We start from the raw sequence: 20,014 nt of genomic DNA on the forward strand, positions 1-20,014 counted from the left end.
AACGACGTATATTTATGCGTCGTCGTGTACACATGCACTTCACCTGGAAGGGATGTTTGCCCGTAAATGGGACAGCTGCTACCGTGCCAATGGTCTCTGAAAATAAACCTTATCGATTGGTGTGTCGACGACGTTCAACAATCTTTTAATTTATATACATACAGTCAAGCGACACCCGGCTAGTAACACTGACTAAAAATATAACAGCTACTGTTTTTTAATCATCCATTATTTGTGAAACAATGTATGGCTGTTTTCGTTATACTGCGACTGATTGATTGTCGATAACGATCGCATGTCGTTTGGGGCCAGCCAAACATTGTGTGTTTCTGTTTGATCGCTCGACAAGCCGTGCCGATCCTAAACTTGACTGCTTCAAAAGTTGTACTGTTAATGTATAACATTGTGTACCTACCAATATTGAACGACAGACACGCGGTGATAACGAGTGGAAATAATAGTCATGACGATTGCCCAGCCGAGTCAGAGATCCAAGTCCGTCACGCGGAAGGTACGAGGTAATAATAATAGTATGATGGGGGGGGGGGAATGTATTGATATCGCTTTTCAACTTTACCCTTTCCAATGAGACGAAAACGATTGAAAAACTTCAAGCATAATTATTTGAATAACAGTCTTTGCGTCATGCACGTGGTCTTTCTTTCTTTATTTCTACTCGGCTCTCTTTGTTGTCCAACGTCCTAAATATTATTTGTGTACATATTAATATGATGATGATGATGATGATGATGATGGCCTGTGCGCTATACGTTTCGACGACCACTTATTCACACGCTTAACGTCATTTATTAATAACCGATGACTGATGAGTATAGTAAATGGACCGTTTACTATAGAGTTATTAAAATACCGACGCCATTCGGATAAATGTCGACAGTAATTATAATAATTGCTTAATTACAACGTGCGAAAGATCATACACTTCCAATCGGTTATATTAAGAGTTTACATTCAAATTTACACAGTCAACGTTAACACGAGCAACTGTCACGAGACCTAACCGGGGTTACAGCCTCCCCTACTTCTTCGCGAAAATACCCATTCGAAACGCTCCGTAAAGACAAAAAAAAAATGAAGCTGGTAAGTATAATATATTAATATGTTCACTTTAATCTGGATAGTAACTTTCTCGAGAAAAAAAACCCATTACTACCCTAATTGATTACTGCCCAAAACAGTTTCATGGCGTTTTTAAGTGTGTCTAAATTAAGTTAAATGCGCAACTGGTCGATTTGCATAATATTATTTACATCGAGTTAATAGCTCGTATAATATACAAAACGCTAGACGAAACTGAAAGCACAAGTCTCCCCCCTCGTCGACCGATAAACATCGTCAACATATGACACGACACTCATTAACATACATACGGTTGTATATAAAATTTCGGTATATGTTTGTTTAAATTTATTGTTAAACATACTATGTTGACACTTCATAGTGTGTCTACTAATAATAGAATTATTTCGGGCACATCAAGGACGTGAAGTGTAATTAAACCACCAGAGGTTTGAAGGTAGCATTAAATTTTAAAACTACTAAAAAGTTTATATGAGATTCAACGGTTAGTGTTAAAAACACTTATATCCATCCAAAAACTTGCCTAAAATTACAATATTTATACTAGTTTTTTTATAACTATAAATATTTGCCATTTCCCCCCACAAGATTTATAAATCGATACCGTAAATACAAACAGAGCCTAACAAAATGCATAAACCAATGTTTTTTAACAAAAACCGTTTGATACAAAAATTGTAAAAGTAATTAAAAATAAAAATATACGACAATTGTCAAGCCAAAATACAATTTTAAAAAGTAGGAATAAAAACAAAATATCTTTTAAGAAAAGAGTAGGATACAAGTTACAACCCTTGACCCCTTTCAAGGATGTACCACTAAAATAATGGTGCAGTAAATATTACTTTTATCCAATTAACCGCACTTATATTCCTGTTTAGCTTTATGAGTAATAACTTAAATATTTTATTCAAAACTGGTTGTCGACGAGTATTTTGTTTTTTCTATTAGTCATATCTTATTTACACTATTTGTATTTAAAATTTACTCTTCAAACTCCATAAACAAATATTTATAATTTTGTCATTGTTATTACATAATATTTTTTATAATAAAAAAACACGTTTATGAGACGACCCTAATAAGAGTAGGTTATGTTATAGACAGCTAATGTCCAACATTTATATTTTTAACTTTCGGATTTATAGTAAAGTTGATGAATTTACCTAACCAGTAACCGGAGTACAATGTAGAGGACCCGCTGTCACAATGTACAGCGGTCGAACAGAGCCAAAATCTAGCACTATACCGCACAAGTTACAACGCACTAGCAGAGAGAGTAGAACTAGGTCGAGGAACTTTCCCCAAAAAACACCTTAAGAAACGCAGTGTAATTAAAAAAATTGCAATTCTTTCCGGTAAAATCATTTTAATCGTCCCGTACACATTTCTAATCCGCTCCGATTAAATTGCGCACAAATCACAAGTCTCGAACATAATCTATTGCAGCCAATTCCACATCCGTCGTCAGATTTCGTCCGAGAAAACACATCCTATGGATTTTGAATAGCCGATATTTATTCTCCGTATCATTCCCCTACGGTAACCTGTACTTGCTTTGTATGCGCAGGTCTCGTGGATTAATTGAATTCGCGTGCAGACTTACCTATGAGAAACGAAGGCTCCCTTTCGTCTTCAACCAAAGAGGCAAGAATCAGCATCAGCGGGTGGTTGTGGGCCACTCGGTCCAGATCTTCGGTGGAGTCGTCGTAGACCACCACTTCCCGGTAACCGCGTCTCCGCAGGGCTTCCTTGGCATCCCTTGACGACGCCAACTCCACCAGCGTGGCTTTGCCGCTCTGCAGGCGCCTCCGGTTGATCCGGTCAGCCACGTTGACGTTGACGGCCCCTCTGATGTGACCAGTGTTGTAACACACAAACGACCGACAGTCCACGGTCAACACGGCCGGCCCGTGGAGTTCCAGCTTTTGCCTCAGTGTATCCGCGTCGATTCTCTTGACCTGGAAATGAGATATTTTTTTAAACAACTACTAGAGATATGGCACGACCAACTGAATGTCCGGATCTGTAAACACAATTGTGGCTACGTGTACTCGAAAAAAGGTGCGAAAACCCCCTTTGAACGTGTCCCATATAAGGTAATTGACCCAAAGTTTTAACATATTCCAAACCTCGCTATCGATCACTATATAATATAGGTAGAGGTAATGTCAATACAATCAATGTCGGTCGATACGATTATTATTATTAACGGTTGAACCCTACGACCTTACTGCTCGATAAACGCCGGTGCCTATATCTACCCGGTGATGTCATTCTGGTACGGTTTTATTTTTATAAACGCACTCTCATTGATTCGAGTAATGATTTCCTCGACTGATAAGCCAATATTTGACGTAAGATTTCGTAACGTCTACACTGGGCAAGTCGTTATATGTTTTTTTTTTTTTTTTTTTATGTGTAAATACCTTGTTGAGTACGAGCGCACTGCTCAGAGTGGAGCCGTCGGAATTCGGACTGGCCGGTAAACTGGCCGCCAAACTGGGTATGGGTTCCAGCCGAAACCGTTTGGGGTTGGTCGGGGTGGTGACGGTGATTGGCACCGTCGGACCGGGTTCGCTGATGCTTCTGTTCAGGCTGAGCCTGAGCCCTGCTCTGGATCTGCCGCCGACGCCGCCTTCGTAGCAAACGGCCGACATGGGGCAGCGTTGCTGATGCGTCCTCAAATGACACACTGGAAAAATACACATTTTTCTTTTTAAAACAAAATACTAATAATGTTCACTCCTGTGACTTTGATGGACAAATGCACTTGTCTATTACTAAATGCCAACACAATAAACGGACAGTGAGGTATATTCAATAACAGACAAAGGTGTAATGTGCTATCAGAACTCGTCGGTTGATGAATTTCGTTTTTATTATATTTTATTATTATTATATTATCATCATCGATACGGATTATTATCGACAACTCACACAGTGTATTGTTAATGTATTATGTATATAAATAGGTATGCTCTAATGCGCGTTTTAATAATTTTTAATGCGTGATTACGTCGGCCAACCAGAATTTATAGCAAACATAACTGGTAATTATAATGGGATATGATACAATTTTTGATGGTAACTTTGTGATAAAAGTCTGGAACTGTTAATTGACGAACGATACAAAAAAGTAAACTAACGCTGTTGCGTTTCCTTAAATTTAGGGTTTCGTTATTTGACTTTAATCGACGAAGTCCAAATTGAGCATTAAAGACTGATTTAATGAAAACAAAATAAAAACTGCGCTTTAAATAATTATTAAAATGACAGCTGTTTTGATTTAATTACTGTTGAATAAAACCGACTTCCCACGGAAAACGCGTATCTGATTTATTTACCTATTATTTATTAAACTCGTTTTTTGGGGGGAATAATATAAATATATAATGACGGAATTCGCTAACGAGGTCGCCTATTATACAAATATAGTTATAAATATATAATCACTATTGGGTATTTAATATAAAAAATAATCATTGTTTGATTACAGGTTTGGAATTATTAATTTTTTACTGCAACTACTTCAAACGCGCAATAATAATTTTGTCTGTTAGTTTTTTTTAACCGTTCTCCGTCCGTAAATTTATTTATGTGTACACACTACACAGTACACACACTGTACAGCTACTATATACCTACCTTCATATTTTTATGTATATTTTGCAGTATAAATAAACACGTATAATAATAATTCAACGCAACCTCGAAAATTACTAGCGCAGGCCAAGCAGATGACTACGCGTATCATGTAGGTATATGTGTATAATGAAATCAAATGATTATATAACGCGTTTCGGTAATAATATTCGATTTCACGTATACCTACTATATTATAAGAACGTCGAGCGTTTGCCTTTTGTTTAACTTGTTACTATCACGAGCCAGGACACCGTTTAGATATCGTTTTTTACTTATATTTTATTATGTATAATCATTTTAGTTACAATACGAATATCTGTTTGCAAAATAACGTAACACTTACATAGCATACTTTAGCATATTTTTCTTAGTAAATAGTTGTAGTATCACAGCTGAAAAGCTTTTTGGTTGGTTTCTAACGAATCGAATAGTTTTAACATAAAATTTGGAAACATAGCCATCATCACAAACTACCTACTTGTTATGGGCCTTAAAACGAATAATGGTCGAATTCCGTTCAAACGCGTTTGACCGGCCTGTATGCAATGTATACACTAAGCCGGTCGTTCGATGGAGAGAGGAAGGCAAGGGATTAAATCTCTGGCGTTAGCGTTACGCATTTCTCGAAAACGTTCTCACGACATCAGCCAAAATAGTCAATTTAGTAAATTCAGCGTTTCAGCGTATTTACATTTTACACACCAGAGAGAAAATATGGCTTCAAACAAATATATATTCACCAAGAATAAGGCCCTGATTTTCTCTGGAAATACTTATGATTTTATATTTTTGCTTTCGTGTACCTTTTGTTACGTACCTATAGTTATTCTATTATCAATTTATGTTTGTGTTATTCATGCCTTCTTAATCAACTAAACTAAACAATAATACCAACATTGAAAACGGCGATGATTAAAAAAACCATCATCTGCTAAATTTAATGACTGGCCGATAACTTGAATAATTATTACTACATTTGGGTTATTTTCATTGAACATCTACATACGTGTAGGTGGAGCGCAGTACTATTGTTATTTGTAAGGACTTTTTTTAAACGTCATGTACTTACTACTTTTAATTTAAATTATTCAAAACTGGTCATCGGCCAGTCATTAGGTTTAATAGGTGATTTTTAAACAACATGTTCAATTTATGGACTGCCATTTAAACTTCAAAGCCCAACCGGGTCACTCGCGTTTTAGGTTTAGTTAAGTTTACAGTAAAGTTGGGCGGTTTTGGTGAAATATTTTTGTTTTAAATTTTGTGGACCGCCATGAAATTTCCCAACCGACAGCCTGTCCGGATTGAACTGGCCCTGAGAAAAAAATATGAATAAACGAAAAAATCTGAACTGTTATAATCGTATTAATATGAATATTATTGGTACTATGCCTCGTCCCTCATTCCGTGAAAACGGTTCATCGTTAGGGTGAATATACGTAAACATTACGTAACGGGATTACGTAGAGCGATTGTCAATATAATGAGAAAACGTAAGATAAACAACAAACGCTTTCATTTTTATTTAACCGCTATCATACAAGCAACAAGGTGGAGGGAGGACAGCTCATCCCCTCGTATTGATTTTAGCTCCCTCCAAAATTCTAATCACTTGTTTAAAGCCATGTTTATAAAATATTAAAACTTAAGAATTGTGAATTTAAATTAAATTATTCGCTGAAATGTTTGTGCTCGAAAAAAAAAAATTGCAATTACTTTTGCACCGTTTGTTTGCAATGAATACGCCTGACGACCCTATGAACATCTGACACGTCAACGATACTTATTTGCCAAGCCTGGAGTACAATTATTTCGGATAACCAACGGCATTAAGCTTACGGGTCGTGCCACCGAACAAGCGGACTCTTCAACGCGCGCCGCCGCTAGTTTAACACCTACGCCTAAAACAACGGTGTGAGTCATTTGTTATCAAAATAATGTATTGTTATTGTGCTCTGACAAATGCAGTCGGACGATGAGGTACAAAAAAAAACAACAACGTCACGAACCCGATATAATCAATAACGTCGACGCGCCAACACACGACTGTGGCGAAAGAGTTGATAAAAAACGGTTAAAAGAAAAAAATAATTTAATTATATTAAAATAGCAAATAAGGCGACGTCGAAGAAATAATTACTCGCATAGGTTTTTTACGATCTAAAAAATAATAAACTCGACGACCACGAAAAAAAGTTTTCGGAGATGCTTGCTTGATAACACACCGCATAATCTCTTTAAAATTATCAAATTAGTGTATGAGACATAATCTACGCAATATATCAAATTATTTATCCACACCGAGCGTACGCTACGTTATCGCCAAAATTCCGATCTCGTAATCTTACCCACGGATACTTTATTACACACTATAGACATGCCCTGTGTCTATTTACATAATATTGCATATACCTACACAGAAAAACGGTAATGTTTTATTTTAATAGTATTGTTAGTTTTATTTTAAAATGCGTTTTTTCGTTAAACGTACAATAATATTTAAACAAAACCGAAACAACCGCGCCGTCGCCTCGTTATACCGGTGAAAGTCGGCGAGTCGTCCGAAAAATATTAATACATTTTTTGTAAAAAAAACTTAAAAAATCGACGATGAATAAACAAAATAATTAATCGTTTTACCAAGTCGAACACTTACCACGGTAGTTAAGCTACAGATTTTTTTCGTTTTTCCATTAATCCTTTTCTGGATCGAAATTTCCGGTAACCGGCACCCATCATAACAAACACACACACACACTTTTAACGGGCCGGTGCACAGTTATTTTTTGTTGTACTATTAATTATAGATTATTTCTGACACACAGTACACACGAACCGCACGCGTAAGACGGATGAACCCGTGTGAGGTGTATAGAGCCGCCGTAGCCGAGCGCGCGCGTTGGCTTCAGAAGTCAGCCGTGTGTTGCTGGCCGTCGTACACAGCCGTCGCCCGAGTCCCGCAACAACAATCGATAGCCGCCGACTTCCCCTCCGCGCCGGGTTCGGGCCGTTCGTCCGTCGAGTTTGCCGGTGTACATATATTTTTTTTAACCAAAAGCCATAAAAAGTCTTGCCGCCGATTTCGCTCGTTTCGTTTTTTCGTGTCAATGTTTAATACTGTCCGTCAGTCGATCCCGAAACGCCGGAGTCGGGTAACATCGATTTTAGCGCCATCGATAGTGGCCGGCAGGAGAGAGGCGTTGTATTATTATTATTATTATTGTATAGTACCTACAGGCAGTGGAGGTGAACGGCGCGGCGGCGGCGGCGGCGATGAGTCATGCGATCACATGCCTATACACAACCAAGCGAACGGTACGCACGCGGCCCGAATCGACCTTACGAAACCGACTCGGTGGCACATAACCGTAGAAGCGGCGGCATGCGCCTCCACCGGTCTGCGTGATCAGGAACACCGGCCTGGGGGGGGGGAGGAAGCGGAGGGGAGACGAGCACAACCTTGCTCACGAACTCCCGTGTACGTTTTTATGTACGCCGGGTAGGTAAAAAAGTAAAAAAAAAAAAACAAACAAACAATAACATTGATTAAACAATCAATGTTATGAATATTTTTACACTATATTGCCCTTCTGAAATGATGAGCTTAACCTACACAAATGTTGTTCGGCCGATATCAACATAATACAATAACAATAATTTAATTGTAATGACGTGTAATAATCTACTTCAAAACATTTTTTTGGTAATTTTTTTTTTTTTTGTCTAAAACAATTATTAACACCAAAATTTAGCAAAATAAATTTCGGGATACTGCGTTACAGTTATCTACTAATAACATAGTTTCAATGACGACTTACCATAAGAGTATTTCATCAAAGTTAGGAACTAATTGAAAAATAAATTTAATTTGAAGTGTTTAACGCTAATCGTGTGTTAGAACATCGTGTGTTAAAAAATAAATATTAATATTGTGTAGATACTGTTGTATTAGTTAGTTTAGGATTACTAAGTAAAATGTATACAGTATATTATGTGTCGCGAAATAAATGTATTAAACGTTTGTGCAGTAACTTCAAAGTATACACTACTTTATCATTTAGTAAATACTAATTTTACGGGTTTTCAACGGGTAAATATTCCATATAAAAAACGTATTTTGAGGGTCTAAATGATGTTTTACTGTATTTTAACACAAAATACTTTGTTATAAACAACAGTTTGCAATCATCTCATTTTTGAAAAATTGCGAGTTACTTACAGCTTTTTGCATAGAAGACCGAACAAATATGTTACCCTACACTTATTTATTTAGATGATTCAAAAAAATATGTATTTATTTTGTTTTTAACAATTGTGAGTCCGCATAAAATATAGGTTAAAACACTAATTTGAAGTTTTTGGTAGTAACGTAACTGAAGTAACAAGTTACAGTAACGACGATATAATTAGAAGATTGAATCTATAAACAAAAAAGTCGTAGACCTATAAATGGTCACTTATTTGTTTAAAAGCTATTTAATGCAATAATTAATTTACCTGAAACCCTATTTAACTTCTCTAGTCGCGTTCAATGAATAGTGGCAAAAAATCATCAGCTCTTACATGTAAATTCACAACTTAAGGCGAATTTTAATGGTATCTAGCTTATCACGAACCTTCAATGCCTAACCGCCTACAATCGATATGTTATTCTTTTGATAGCTCCAAACTCAATTATTTTATAATACAATAAAATATAACCATTCAATATCTTAGTTGTTCTAAAATGTAATAATAATTTTAATGATGTATCCATGTATTTATGCATAGTGTATAACTTATTTAATTAAAGGGTGACGGGGAAAAAAGATCAATGTCAATTTTTTTGTGAACATGAGATACTATTTTATTTTTCACTTTTTGTATAAGTAAATTTTTTTTTTTTTTACTCAAATATATTTAGTTTACCGACAACATCTGTTTTTCTCTTGCTCAAACCCTTGCTGAAATGTCATTTTATAAGTTAGTAAATTTCAAAAATGGACATTGATCTTTTTTCTTCGTGACCCTTCAATTATTTTACACATAGTGTTAACCTGGGCGTCCACTAGAAGGTCCAGAAGACGCCGCCCCGTGGTCTTCAATAAAAATGTATGTGACTAAATAGAGACACGTCAACTACCCATCTAATGGACACCCAGGTTTGCACAACACAAGCGTTTAACGAATTATTAAACGTTTAGTGGCTGATTAAACGTCAAATAATATTACAGTGACCTGCGATCGATCCATTAAATTTTAATGAACTATTGACTTTACTCATTTCTGTTTTACAATCCAACACACAATAGTGTGCATCAGCTGCTTCGTGCAGTTTGTTCAAGCCCGTCGTACACCGGTTGTTGTACTTATGTACTATGTAGTAAACCTACCACTAGGTTAGCGTAACAAACTAATAATATTTTTTTTGTTATTATTTTAACAGGACAGAATATAACGTGGGACGCTGAATAAAGTAAATATAAGCCCAGGCGAGGTACGGTTTACTTAGTGATTACAGACCATATTATACAAGTAGTAATGGTTGTTTTTTTTAAGCCTAACAAAATCTGTATCGTTTTGTGTGCCGACAATATTTTCTCTGTCATATACATTTGCGAAAATTCTGTACTATGTATAGAGATAATAATACAGTGATAGTAGTTCACGACTTCTGTACACATAATATATTTTTAACTATTGTGACTCAAATATATAGACATTTGTGATAATTATACTTGTATACAATATGTATTAATGATTATAAATTTAAAATTACTCAACGGCATTTGTAATGTAAATTATGCGTTTCCACGATCGTTCCGTGTCGTTCTTATCAAAGGCCAAAGTTCACAGACGACGAAGGTGACGTTAATGCGTCTGAGAAAGTTTCGGCCAATCGTTTTTCGGATCACGTGTGTACATATTATACTACTCTTAGGCCTAAACACCTATACGCTGTGTAGTATTACACAGAACATACTATATTTCGGTTTAAACTCTGTGAAATGTCGTGTAAAATAAAAACTGGACAAATGCGATTTTTCAACTTGTATCCTACTTTAACTATATCACACAATACGGAAGCTTATTTCGGTCAAGTCTCAGGGGATAATATTAAAGCGTGCATACATAGTAAACACGAAAAAGTAATTCATTTGTGTTACCTTTTGATATTTATCTGAATAGTAATTTTAATTTCTAATTACTTGGGACTCGGTAATACCCTCGAGATTATTGCCGAGAGATCCGCGTTGTATAAAAATAAAATGTACACAGATCAACCTTAAAATAATAATTTATAGTTTTACAGTTATATAACATAGATAATTGTATTTTTCTCGCTTAGGTTTTAATATTGTTAAATTATCACGCACAGCAATAAACCTCAATAAATACGGTCAACATGGGCGACATTAACAATTTAAGTTCCACCTTTTAGATGCAATATATACAGCCTAACGATTATCTATACCTAAACCAAGATTTAATTATATAGGCCCAATATTTTTCATTGTTGAAAATCTATGTGCGAATAAACTAGTTGTTGGAAACTGCGATAGACGATTGTCGGGAAACCTAAATACACCCAAGGTCCAAGGACCTCCATTTTTAAAAAAGAAAATCATTAAAAGAAACCCCCGATTGTTTTGACTATATTATTATTATTATTATTATTATCATAATTTATAAAAAATATTATTATAAAACTATTACTGTTTGTGAGTCACGGACGACTAATGAATTAATATACTTTGGAGTAATAATTTATTCTAGGTGTGATTAGTCTTAACTGACGCATAGTGCGATAATTTATACTATATTATTTTTATTACTGCGATTATTATTATCCGTTAGTATTACGTTAAAAAATTTGAAAAATATTAAATAACATTATATATTCATTTTTCACAGATGAATCGGTCATATAAATAAGTTAATAGTGACCTTTGAGTGTAAAATTTCGGTTGCGTATTAACATAGTAAACATCTGCTATTCATATTTCATTCTGATAAGTGGTAACAGATCGAGTTGATTTCGATACTAAGAAAAGTGCACATACAAATCAATTACTTAACAACTCCACCACATTGTGCGCACAAAAGAAATTTTCAAGTAGGTAGGCAATTTAAGCCGTTCAACAAAATATATGATTAGCTCAAATATACACATACCTACATGTTATATATTAAATTGCTTAATTAAGTCATTATAATGTCATAGAACGCAACGGCCGGACGAATGTTATTTTATTTAATTTTACGACCAATAATTATACATACTAACATATCGTATTAGGATAATACGACGGGTAGCAAAGGGGTAAGATAATCTGACGGATGACTCACCTGTGACTACATATTGATCTTTCATCACGGGGACGAAGTTGTTGTGTAGGGGCTCTCCCATGGAGCTTTTCTATTGCCGGTAGTTTGGTCGGTTTGAAAAAAATCACAATAACACATAAAACATTACACTGGCATGTACAAAAACGCGGGGTGCGGAAAACGACCATTTATATTAGGTGGTATATCAGGTCTCTTCGAATCGATGATAAAATAATAACAAAAGGACAAACACACAGGCGCACGCGGTCCGAAAAGGTCACTTCATACACATCTGCACTTTGCTGATATAGAGGAACATATGCGAGAAAATACTGAAGCAAACTTTTCAAGGTCCGATTTTGCATTACGCTCATGTGCCACCGTAGCCGTACACATTATAATGAGTATGTGCAAATCTCGTTTGTACGAATTTAAAAACGCTGATGACTCACGTCAAGAACCGTCAGGCAAACCGAGAGAGACCTCTGGTTGGTCAACTCGTCGAGTACACAACTTAAAAAAAAAATGCGTACACCGTTAAGCTCGAACAATAACAATAATGTCGGAACGCTAATAACGTCGGTGTAGGTGTACGTCTTGACGCTAAATAGTATTATAATTATAGTATCATCTTGCAAGCATGCGATGGCCGATTATTTATTATTACGATTAGTTGCGTCGTACATGTTGACCCCGGGCAAAAAAACTAATGAAAAAATAGGCAATACATGCCCGACTAGTATATTGTTATGCATTATGTTTGAGAAAATGCGGTGTAATTTAGTGTTGTATACTTTTACTAATTTATTCCGTCCGGATCCGTTATCGAAAACAACGATTGTTCGCCTAAATTCGGTTAAAAAATTCATTATTCAATTGTATTACACTATCTGCCAGCCAATGCACGCGCAATACACCGGCGTACTGTTGTTATTATTATGTAAAACAAAAATATCGTTCAATATATTTTAATATACATATTATGGTGAAATATTACACGGTGAGTACAATGTGCATCGGTTGGTTATTAACGCACATGACGTCTGTGTATCGATTTTCCAGAGCTTTCGAAACGACAACAATTTAGACTTTGGCTAAACGATTGCCAATGAAAACAGATGTACGGCTAATTGTTTGTGAAAAAGGTCAAACACCTCGGTCATATTCATCGAGGGGAAAACTGTATACGAACGGAAACCGTTGTGCGTTGCCAAGTAGAAATATGTCCATTTGGGAAAGCCATAAATATACCGATGCGATCATAGGAATGACATTTTCCATTCTCGTTCTTCGACGTTTGTGAAGTCAAGGACGTTTATTTAATTTTGTATTTAAATAGAACCGACAGCAAAGTTATTAATATTACCACCGCCTAAAGTTGAATTCGCGTCAATAAAATGCTAAAATATTATGACTGCGCGTGGAAATACAACATGACTTAACCTTTGGTTTTATTTTTAAATATATCACGGATTAGGTTATAAAAAAACTGAATCACAATTGAGTGTTGTGTCGACATTCGAATCGTAGACAAAGTAACGACTTATAAACTTGAACATATCATCTGGATAGACGATAGTATACCAAAACGTGTATTAAATGAAAACTAACAGTCTACTAGTAGAACAACTGAATCGACGTTAGTACTGCAATTTAAATATAATATTGGTTATAATATAAAATGTTAAATATAATTTTATCACAAGTAAAGCTAAAAGCCGATAAGTGAAATCACGGGAAGTTCATAATTATAGTTCCCAATGATAAAAAAATAATAATTTCCGTTTTATAAAATCAATTTATTTTAATTATTAGTTGGAATTTTTCGCAGAAAAAAAGGAAGTCGTCCAGCGTTGTAAATAAATTAGCTCTAAATTTTACTTATTTATTGTATATTATATACTAATACAGATTGTAAATATTTTCAAATAAAAAAAAAAAAAGATTAATAGATGTGTATTATCTCATATTTGTAAAACGTTAATTGGAAGGCCGAAAATATTAGATGCATTAACCATACATACAATTGAAGTTGATAAGTTACTCTGTAATTGTGTAGTAAGAATGTGTATTTTCGTAGTTTCTCAAAATAATATTTTTGATTAAACGCCCCTGTCCTCTTGTTAAGGCTTAAACACTTTAATTAAACTCAATTAGTTGTTGTTAAATTAGTAAAAATAAAATGCGTCAACTATTATTTCATCTCATCATGTATGATGTACATATATATATATATATATACTACGAATGTACGAATAGGTACACATTATGGCGGAAGAGATGTTAATGACAGAGCAAAACAATATTCTTCACTGTTCATGGTCACAAAATTGTAATTGTTATAATTAATTCCTATCACTCTATCGGCCGGGTTCGAGTACTCTTTTTGTTGAAAATATTTTATGTTATTTTATTAAAATACGAATAGAATATGTTTACACGGTGCTTAAGGTTAATGATATTATGATATATTATAAGACGTTATAAATCGAAATGTACTTACAGCGATCATGCGTTTTGCTGTTATTGATGGACAAAGATCGTTTCCTAGAAGATGTCTGAATGGCCAGTCTTGGCATAGCTATTCCAATCATGTTCACGTCTGGAGAAAACAATAAAACAACATTTATGGTCATCTGTAATTTTCATATTTTAATACATCTATGATGTATACAAGCGGAATATATAAAATCGAATTTAAAGTTTGGCACATTAGAAGCCTTACCAATCTATCGATAGCGAAGCTAAGTCATGCTTTATTATTTCAAATATATGTCAATTTTAAATTATATATGTTATAGAGCATAACTAATGAGTTATTGACTGTTGTGGTTGCTAGTAAAGTTTTTAGATGACTAATTAAACTATCAGACTATCCGTAAAATCATTATAAAGTAATCCACTTATTTTCACTAAAAATAATTAAAGCTTTTTTGTTGACATTATGTAAGCACATTCTTTTCTTATTATTTGATTTAGTTGCCCGACTATTAAATACTAACAACTTAAAAGTAACTAGTTATTGGCCAATCAACATTCTTACTATTTAATTTTTAAAAGTTACTTTTTATAACTCTTTAAATTACTAAGTATTACCGGTAAATAATTGTAAATGATATAAAATTATAAAAACACCAAGTAACATTTTTTGAAAAAAAAAACAAAAACTGCAATTCAATAGGAGCATACTGTACAGTAAAATAATTAAATATTTAAATAAAGCATTAACCACAAAAATACTCCATAGCGCTTTATAGAATTATTTTTGAGGTTAAGTTTTTATTTAAATATTTTATTATTTTATAATATATAGCCACAAGTGTTGCTTAAGTGTTTTTTTCATACTGTCCAGGCACAACGAATAGTATACGAGAAACAGACGAACCTACTTACCTACTCTAAAAATACTTGATTTAAGTAGGTTGGTCATTTTGCATAAAGTAATAATGATGGGAATAAGTATGCTAAAAAAGATTTATAATGTTAATAAATCCACTAGACTATTAGTGAAGTTGTTATGATTAATTAATCACACGTCTAATAATACTTATGAGAGGTCAACCACACAAATAAATAATGAAGTACAGTTAAATTTAGATTTCGTATTCTATAGATACAATAAAATTGGCCTGGATTTTGCAATACACTTAAATATAAGCATAAAAACAACGGGTAGTAATTTTGGTGCAAACGCGTCATGTTACTCATATGTTGTCAGGGGTGAACATTTGGAAAGAAGAGTGAAGACCTAAACATTTGATAAGCGCAAAACGTTCGCCTTAAAAATACATTGTATACTGTGATATAATCCGAATGGAATTTTTTTCAAACTGTTTTTAAGTGTCAAAATGAGTTCCATACAACAATACACATACATTCCAGTTGCATTAGTGTGTGAGGAAAGACTACAGGTACGTGCACGCAATTTGGTATTTTCTGCAGGACACTGACGTTTTATACAAAAAGGATTTTTATGGATAAAATGTAAGCCAGTTTTTACGAATTAAAAATTATATTTTTATTAAATAAACGTGGGAAAATGTTCCAGCACTTCGTGTTATCATCTCGAAAAAAAAATTATAATCTGGTTCGTATTCTATTAAATGTTTGATCAACTACAAAATTTGTAAGACAGAGTAAAGAATTAAAATGCTAAAAAACCGTACGATAGTGATGGATTATTTGGAAACTAGAAATCACACAATATTAGTTGTTAAATTAAAATGTTGCTAGTGTGCTATTCAATGTACTATATTCAAATTTATTGTTAATATACAGGAAAAACTATGTTAACAATTTTAAAAATATATAGTTTTCTTACTTTGAGAGTAAAATACGGCTAACCAATACCAGAAGAACGGCAGTTGTTTGATTCACGACGGAGTAACAACTATTGCAGAAGCGAAAAATATCAATCCGACCGATCAGCACGGTTCAACGGTATAAGTAAGAGTGACGCTCATTTTTCTGTCACCAGTGCAGAGTAGTATACATAATCGCAGCGGAACTATAATAGCCTTGAGACACTACTATTCACTATATCATGATTGACCTTATTGTGGTAAAAATACAAAATATTAATAGTAAAAAAAAATATATATATATATACTAAAAAACGTGGTTCAAGCGGAAGGACAGGCTTTATATAAACGGAGCATCCATATTATGTAAAAAAAAAAACTAAAAATTATGTGAAAACGTTTAATTTTCAAGTTTGGTTGGAGAACCAAAGAGCAGCGGTGTGTTTAGTTAAAGAAAGAGAAGTTGAATTCATGGTTAGACTATACTCCCCAACAGATCAACCTTACCGTTATTTTTTTTGTAAATGTGATACTTTGTGATTGCTACGTTATATAAAATTTAAAAGAATACAGCGGTAATAAAATATCGGCCTCTAATAACGTCACTGTAACACTTAAGTATGAACCCTCCACGTCCAGAAAAGGTTTGATTGTTCACATTTTTTTGATAAGTACTAGTTTTACAGGCAATAGTTAATTTTAAATTTTTAAATATTTTAATGGTGTATACCGTAAATATTATGTTATATCGTATTATAATATTGTATACTACGCACTATTCTCATAAAAATTAACGTGACCATGAGAAAACTTATGCCATCATATTTTTTACATTGAGAAGGTTTGGTTGAGGTACAAAACAGACAGGGAACGTTGAAATCGCTACCGGCATAAATGGTTCAATTGCTATGTTATGACCATATACTTTATTTTATAATAGATCATTTTTTTTTAAATTATTTTTTTGTGTGGTACATAGATAATGTTATATACTGAGCGCGTTTAATGGAATACCGTTACGTAATAGAGTGTAATCATTGTGTTATTCATACTGTAAATCATCATAGCTCTATGGAATCATGATTAATGCTTGACTCATTTATTTCCGATTAGTATACAGAAAAACGCTATGGCTCGTGTAAAAATCAAAAGGACTTTGTCGAAATTCTTAGTGTCACTCGCCTGCATGTAACCAAAACAGCGCGTTGACAAAAAACACAACACTAGTGTTTCTTCTTCAAATATTTACTATAAGCAATTTTTAATACCAATAAAATTCAGATAAGTTATCTTGTATAAATATTTGTACGAACATATGCGAAATTCGTGATTTTATTGTTCACTTTAAAACTTTTTAATTGCTGTGTTTCTGTTTGATTGGTAAACTATAGTGAGGGTGGTGTTTATGTTTAAAAAATATCCTTTACCTTCTGAAAATTTTCAAAATAAATCCTAATTATTGAAATAATTCAATAATCACCATAAACAATTTGAATACCTAATTGTTAATTTTACCGAGTAAATTATTACCACACTACCGGGTTCGGCTTAAGCCATTGTCATGTTTGAATAGAACTAATTTAATTTGGAACTAAAGTTTTCATACCGTAATGTAAATTTGTGATTTTTGTTATGTTTACTTACTCGTTGTGTGTGTAAAATATTTTGTAAACTAAAAATGATTTAGGTTTTTTATAGTATTCTTTTCAAACCTGATATTCCGGAAATGAATTTCGTCGACGATCGATGTTTATACATAGCCATATAGGCTAAACGCTTTAAAACATTGTTTATATTTACATGTTCATAAAAATCAAAATGTTGATGTGGATATTTTGTCCGATACTCTAGCACGTTTATAATTTGTAAGTAATGAAAATTAAATTCAAACATCTAATAATGACATTTGTCCATTGCACAATTTAACCATAGAGAAAATAAACATTGTTAATGATTGTTATTGTTATTACTACTTTTTTTTCGAAGCTGACAGTACTGTCAATACTCCATTACTCAAAAACCGTGATAAAAAAAAGTATAGTTATATCATTTAAAAAAATATGCTAACTCTAAATATTAGTTACAAATCAGTCGGTGACGCAATGGCTATTTAAAACAATAACGTTAAACAATTGAGTAATAATAATTCTAGCATTCAATGTTCTATGTTGTCGGGAAATATACTAATATAGATACCACTAATGGCTTTCATACCTACATTTATAATGAGCACGTTCAAACTCTACAGTTAAAAGTATAAGGATTGCATATGGATAGTTTCAGCCTTATTTATCTGCTACAAGTGTCTCTAGTATTTTACTAAAAAAAAAACACGTTGCTTGGTAATAATGATGCACTCCATAAAAAATGAAATATTAGGATTGTCGATTAGGTATTTAAATTATTAGCTATGAAACTGCCAAAACATTGATAATATGTTAGGAAAATTACAGTTTGTACAGTTTAATAATAGTATACAAAAATAGGCGCCATTCTGGGCAGGTTTCTACCATTACTCTGTTAGAAAGACAGATCAGAGTCAACTTAAAGAATTATATTATTTAATTTTAAAACGTAAAAATTATCATTGTTATTATTCTAAAAACAATAATAACAGAAATAATGTATTTTTTAAATATTTGAATAATATTTCATTAACACAATAATTATAATTATACAATAATAACTGCTACAATATTTGTACATTTATGTTTTAGCAAGAAATCAAATATCAATAAAACAAATATTTTTCTTTCCTAAACAAAATATTACACTTTTAAACAAATAAAACATTACGATAATATTAATATATTAGTATCACCGAGATGGGTAAAAATTAAAATCTATAAATAGATTTTAACTCGGACTTTAATGGGGAATGCAGATGGTTTTTACAATGTTAAATAGTAGCAGTAGGTAAAACATATTTGTATTTAAATATATTTTACAGGTTACCAATGTTTCTTTAGAATTTTAAACACTATTCCGTAATTTAATTCTGAACCGGTTTTCGGTGGTTTTTCAAACAACATCCTTAAACCTATTTATTTAATACCGACAACAATCATCATAATCATAATAATTTACCTTGATCGACGGATTCGTGCCGTTTCATGCGGCCTTTGCCGAAGCACATTTTCAGAGTTTTCATTCCCCAAATCTTTCTGGGTCTCTTTTGGACAATATAGGACGAAGCGTCGCGACGCATTTTTCAATGGTAGGTAGGTATATAAAACAAATATAGAAAATATTTATCTGTGTTTAACGCTAAACGGCACAAGCACGCTTAGCGGTCATGAGAACAACAATGTTAATTAAACAAACTTTGTAGAAAATTACAAAAAGAGTTATGTATAAATTAATTTTTCCAAAAAAAAAAAAATAATAATAACTTGTTATGCTTTAACTATAACGTGCGTGCAGACAAAACTGCATGATTCACTGACTCTCAATGTTGTAGGTATCGCACTTGTATGAGCGCTTTCGTTTCACGTAAACCATAATTACTTGTCCACGAATCGGCGATAAGATAACAAGCGTGTGCCAGATATATACACAATATATAAGTATTGTGTCTTAATGAAATTTACCCAGCTTATTTAAGTTTGCGCTAGAATATGTTAAAAATACGTCAGATAGAACGGCTTGTATGCGGG

At 33.4% G+C, this 20,014-nt stretch overlaps 1 protein-coding gene and 1 long non-coding RNA gene across 4 annotated transcripts in view; one reads left to right on the forward strand and one right to left on the reverse strand.

The window, feature by feature from the left end:
* LOC126843542 (dual specificity protein phosphatase 10-like) overlaps window positions 1–19,802 on the reverse strand; it is a 35,702-nt gene extending 15,900 nt beyond the window's left edge. Inside the window, exons 1-4 of one of the 3 annotated variants that reach the window (XM_050581131.1) lie at window positions 19,446–19,802; window positions 14,561–14,659; window positions 3,531–3,796; window positions 2,708–3,062 (exon numbers count right to left, since the gene is read on the reverse strand). In XM_050581131.1, coding sequence (XP_050437088.1) covers window positions 2,708–3,062; window positions 3,531–3,796; window positions 14,561–14,659; window positions 19,446–19,566 — 841 coding nt within the window. In that variant the 5' untranslated portion in view covers window positions 19,567–19,802. Of the gene's footprint in view, window positions 1–2,707; window positions 3,063–3,530; window positions 3,797–7,405; window positions 7,701–14,560; window positions 14,660–16,378; window positions 16,521–19,445 lie in introns of those variants that run through there. The other 2 variants (XM_050581132.1, XM_050581133.1) reach the window with 2 other exon arrangements.
* On the forward strand, window positions 153–10,430 carry LOC126843595 (uncharacterized). Its single transcript, XR_007686444.1, has 3 exons — window positions 153–518; window positions 2,672–3,200; window positions 10,175–10,430. It is a non-coding gene; the product is annotated as an uncharacterized LOC126843595 (long non-coding RNA).
* Window positions 19,803–20,014: the final 212 nt, after the last annotated feature.

Source organism: Adelges cooleyi, unplaced genomic scaffold, assembly GCF_023614345.1.
Source record: "Adelges cooleyi isolate 19-005CV unplaced genomic scaffold, UGA_ACOO_1.1 ACOO_flye_CR_arks_rails_tigmint_CR_PRNA_574, whole genome shotgun sequence".
Taxonomy (NCBI): domain Eukaryota; kingdom Metazoa; phylum Arthropoda; class Insecta; order Hemiptera; family Adelgidae; genus Adelges; species Adelges cooleyi.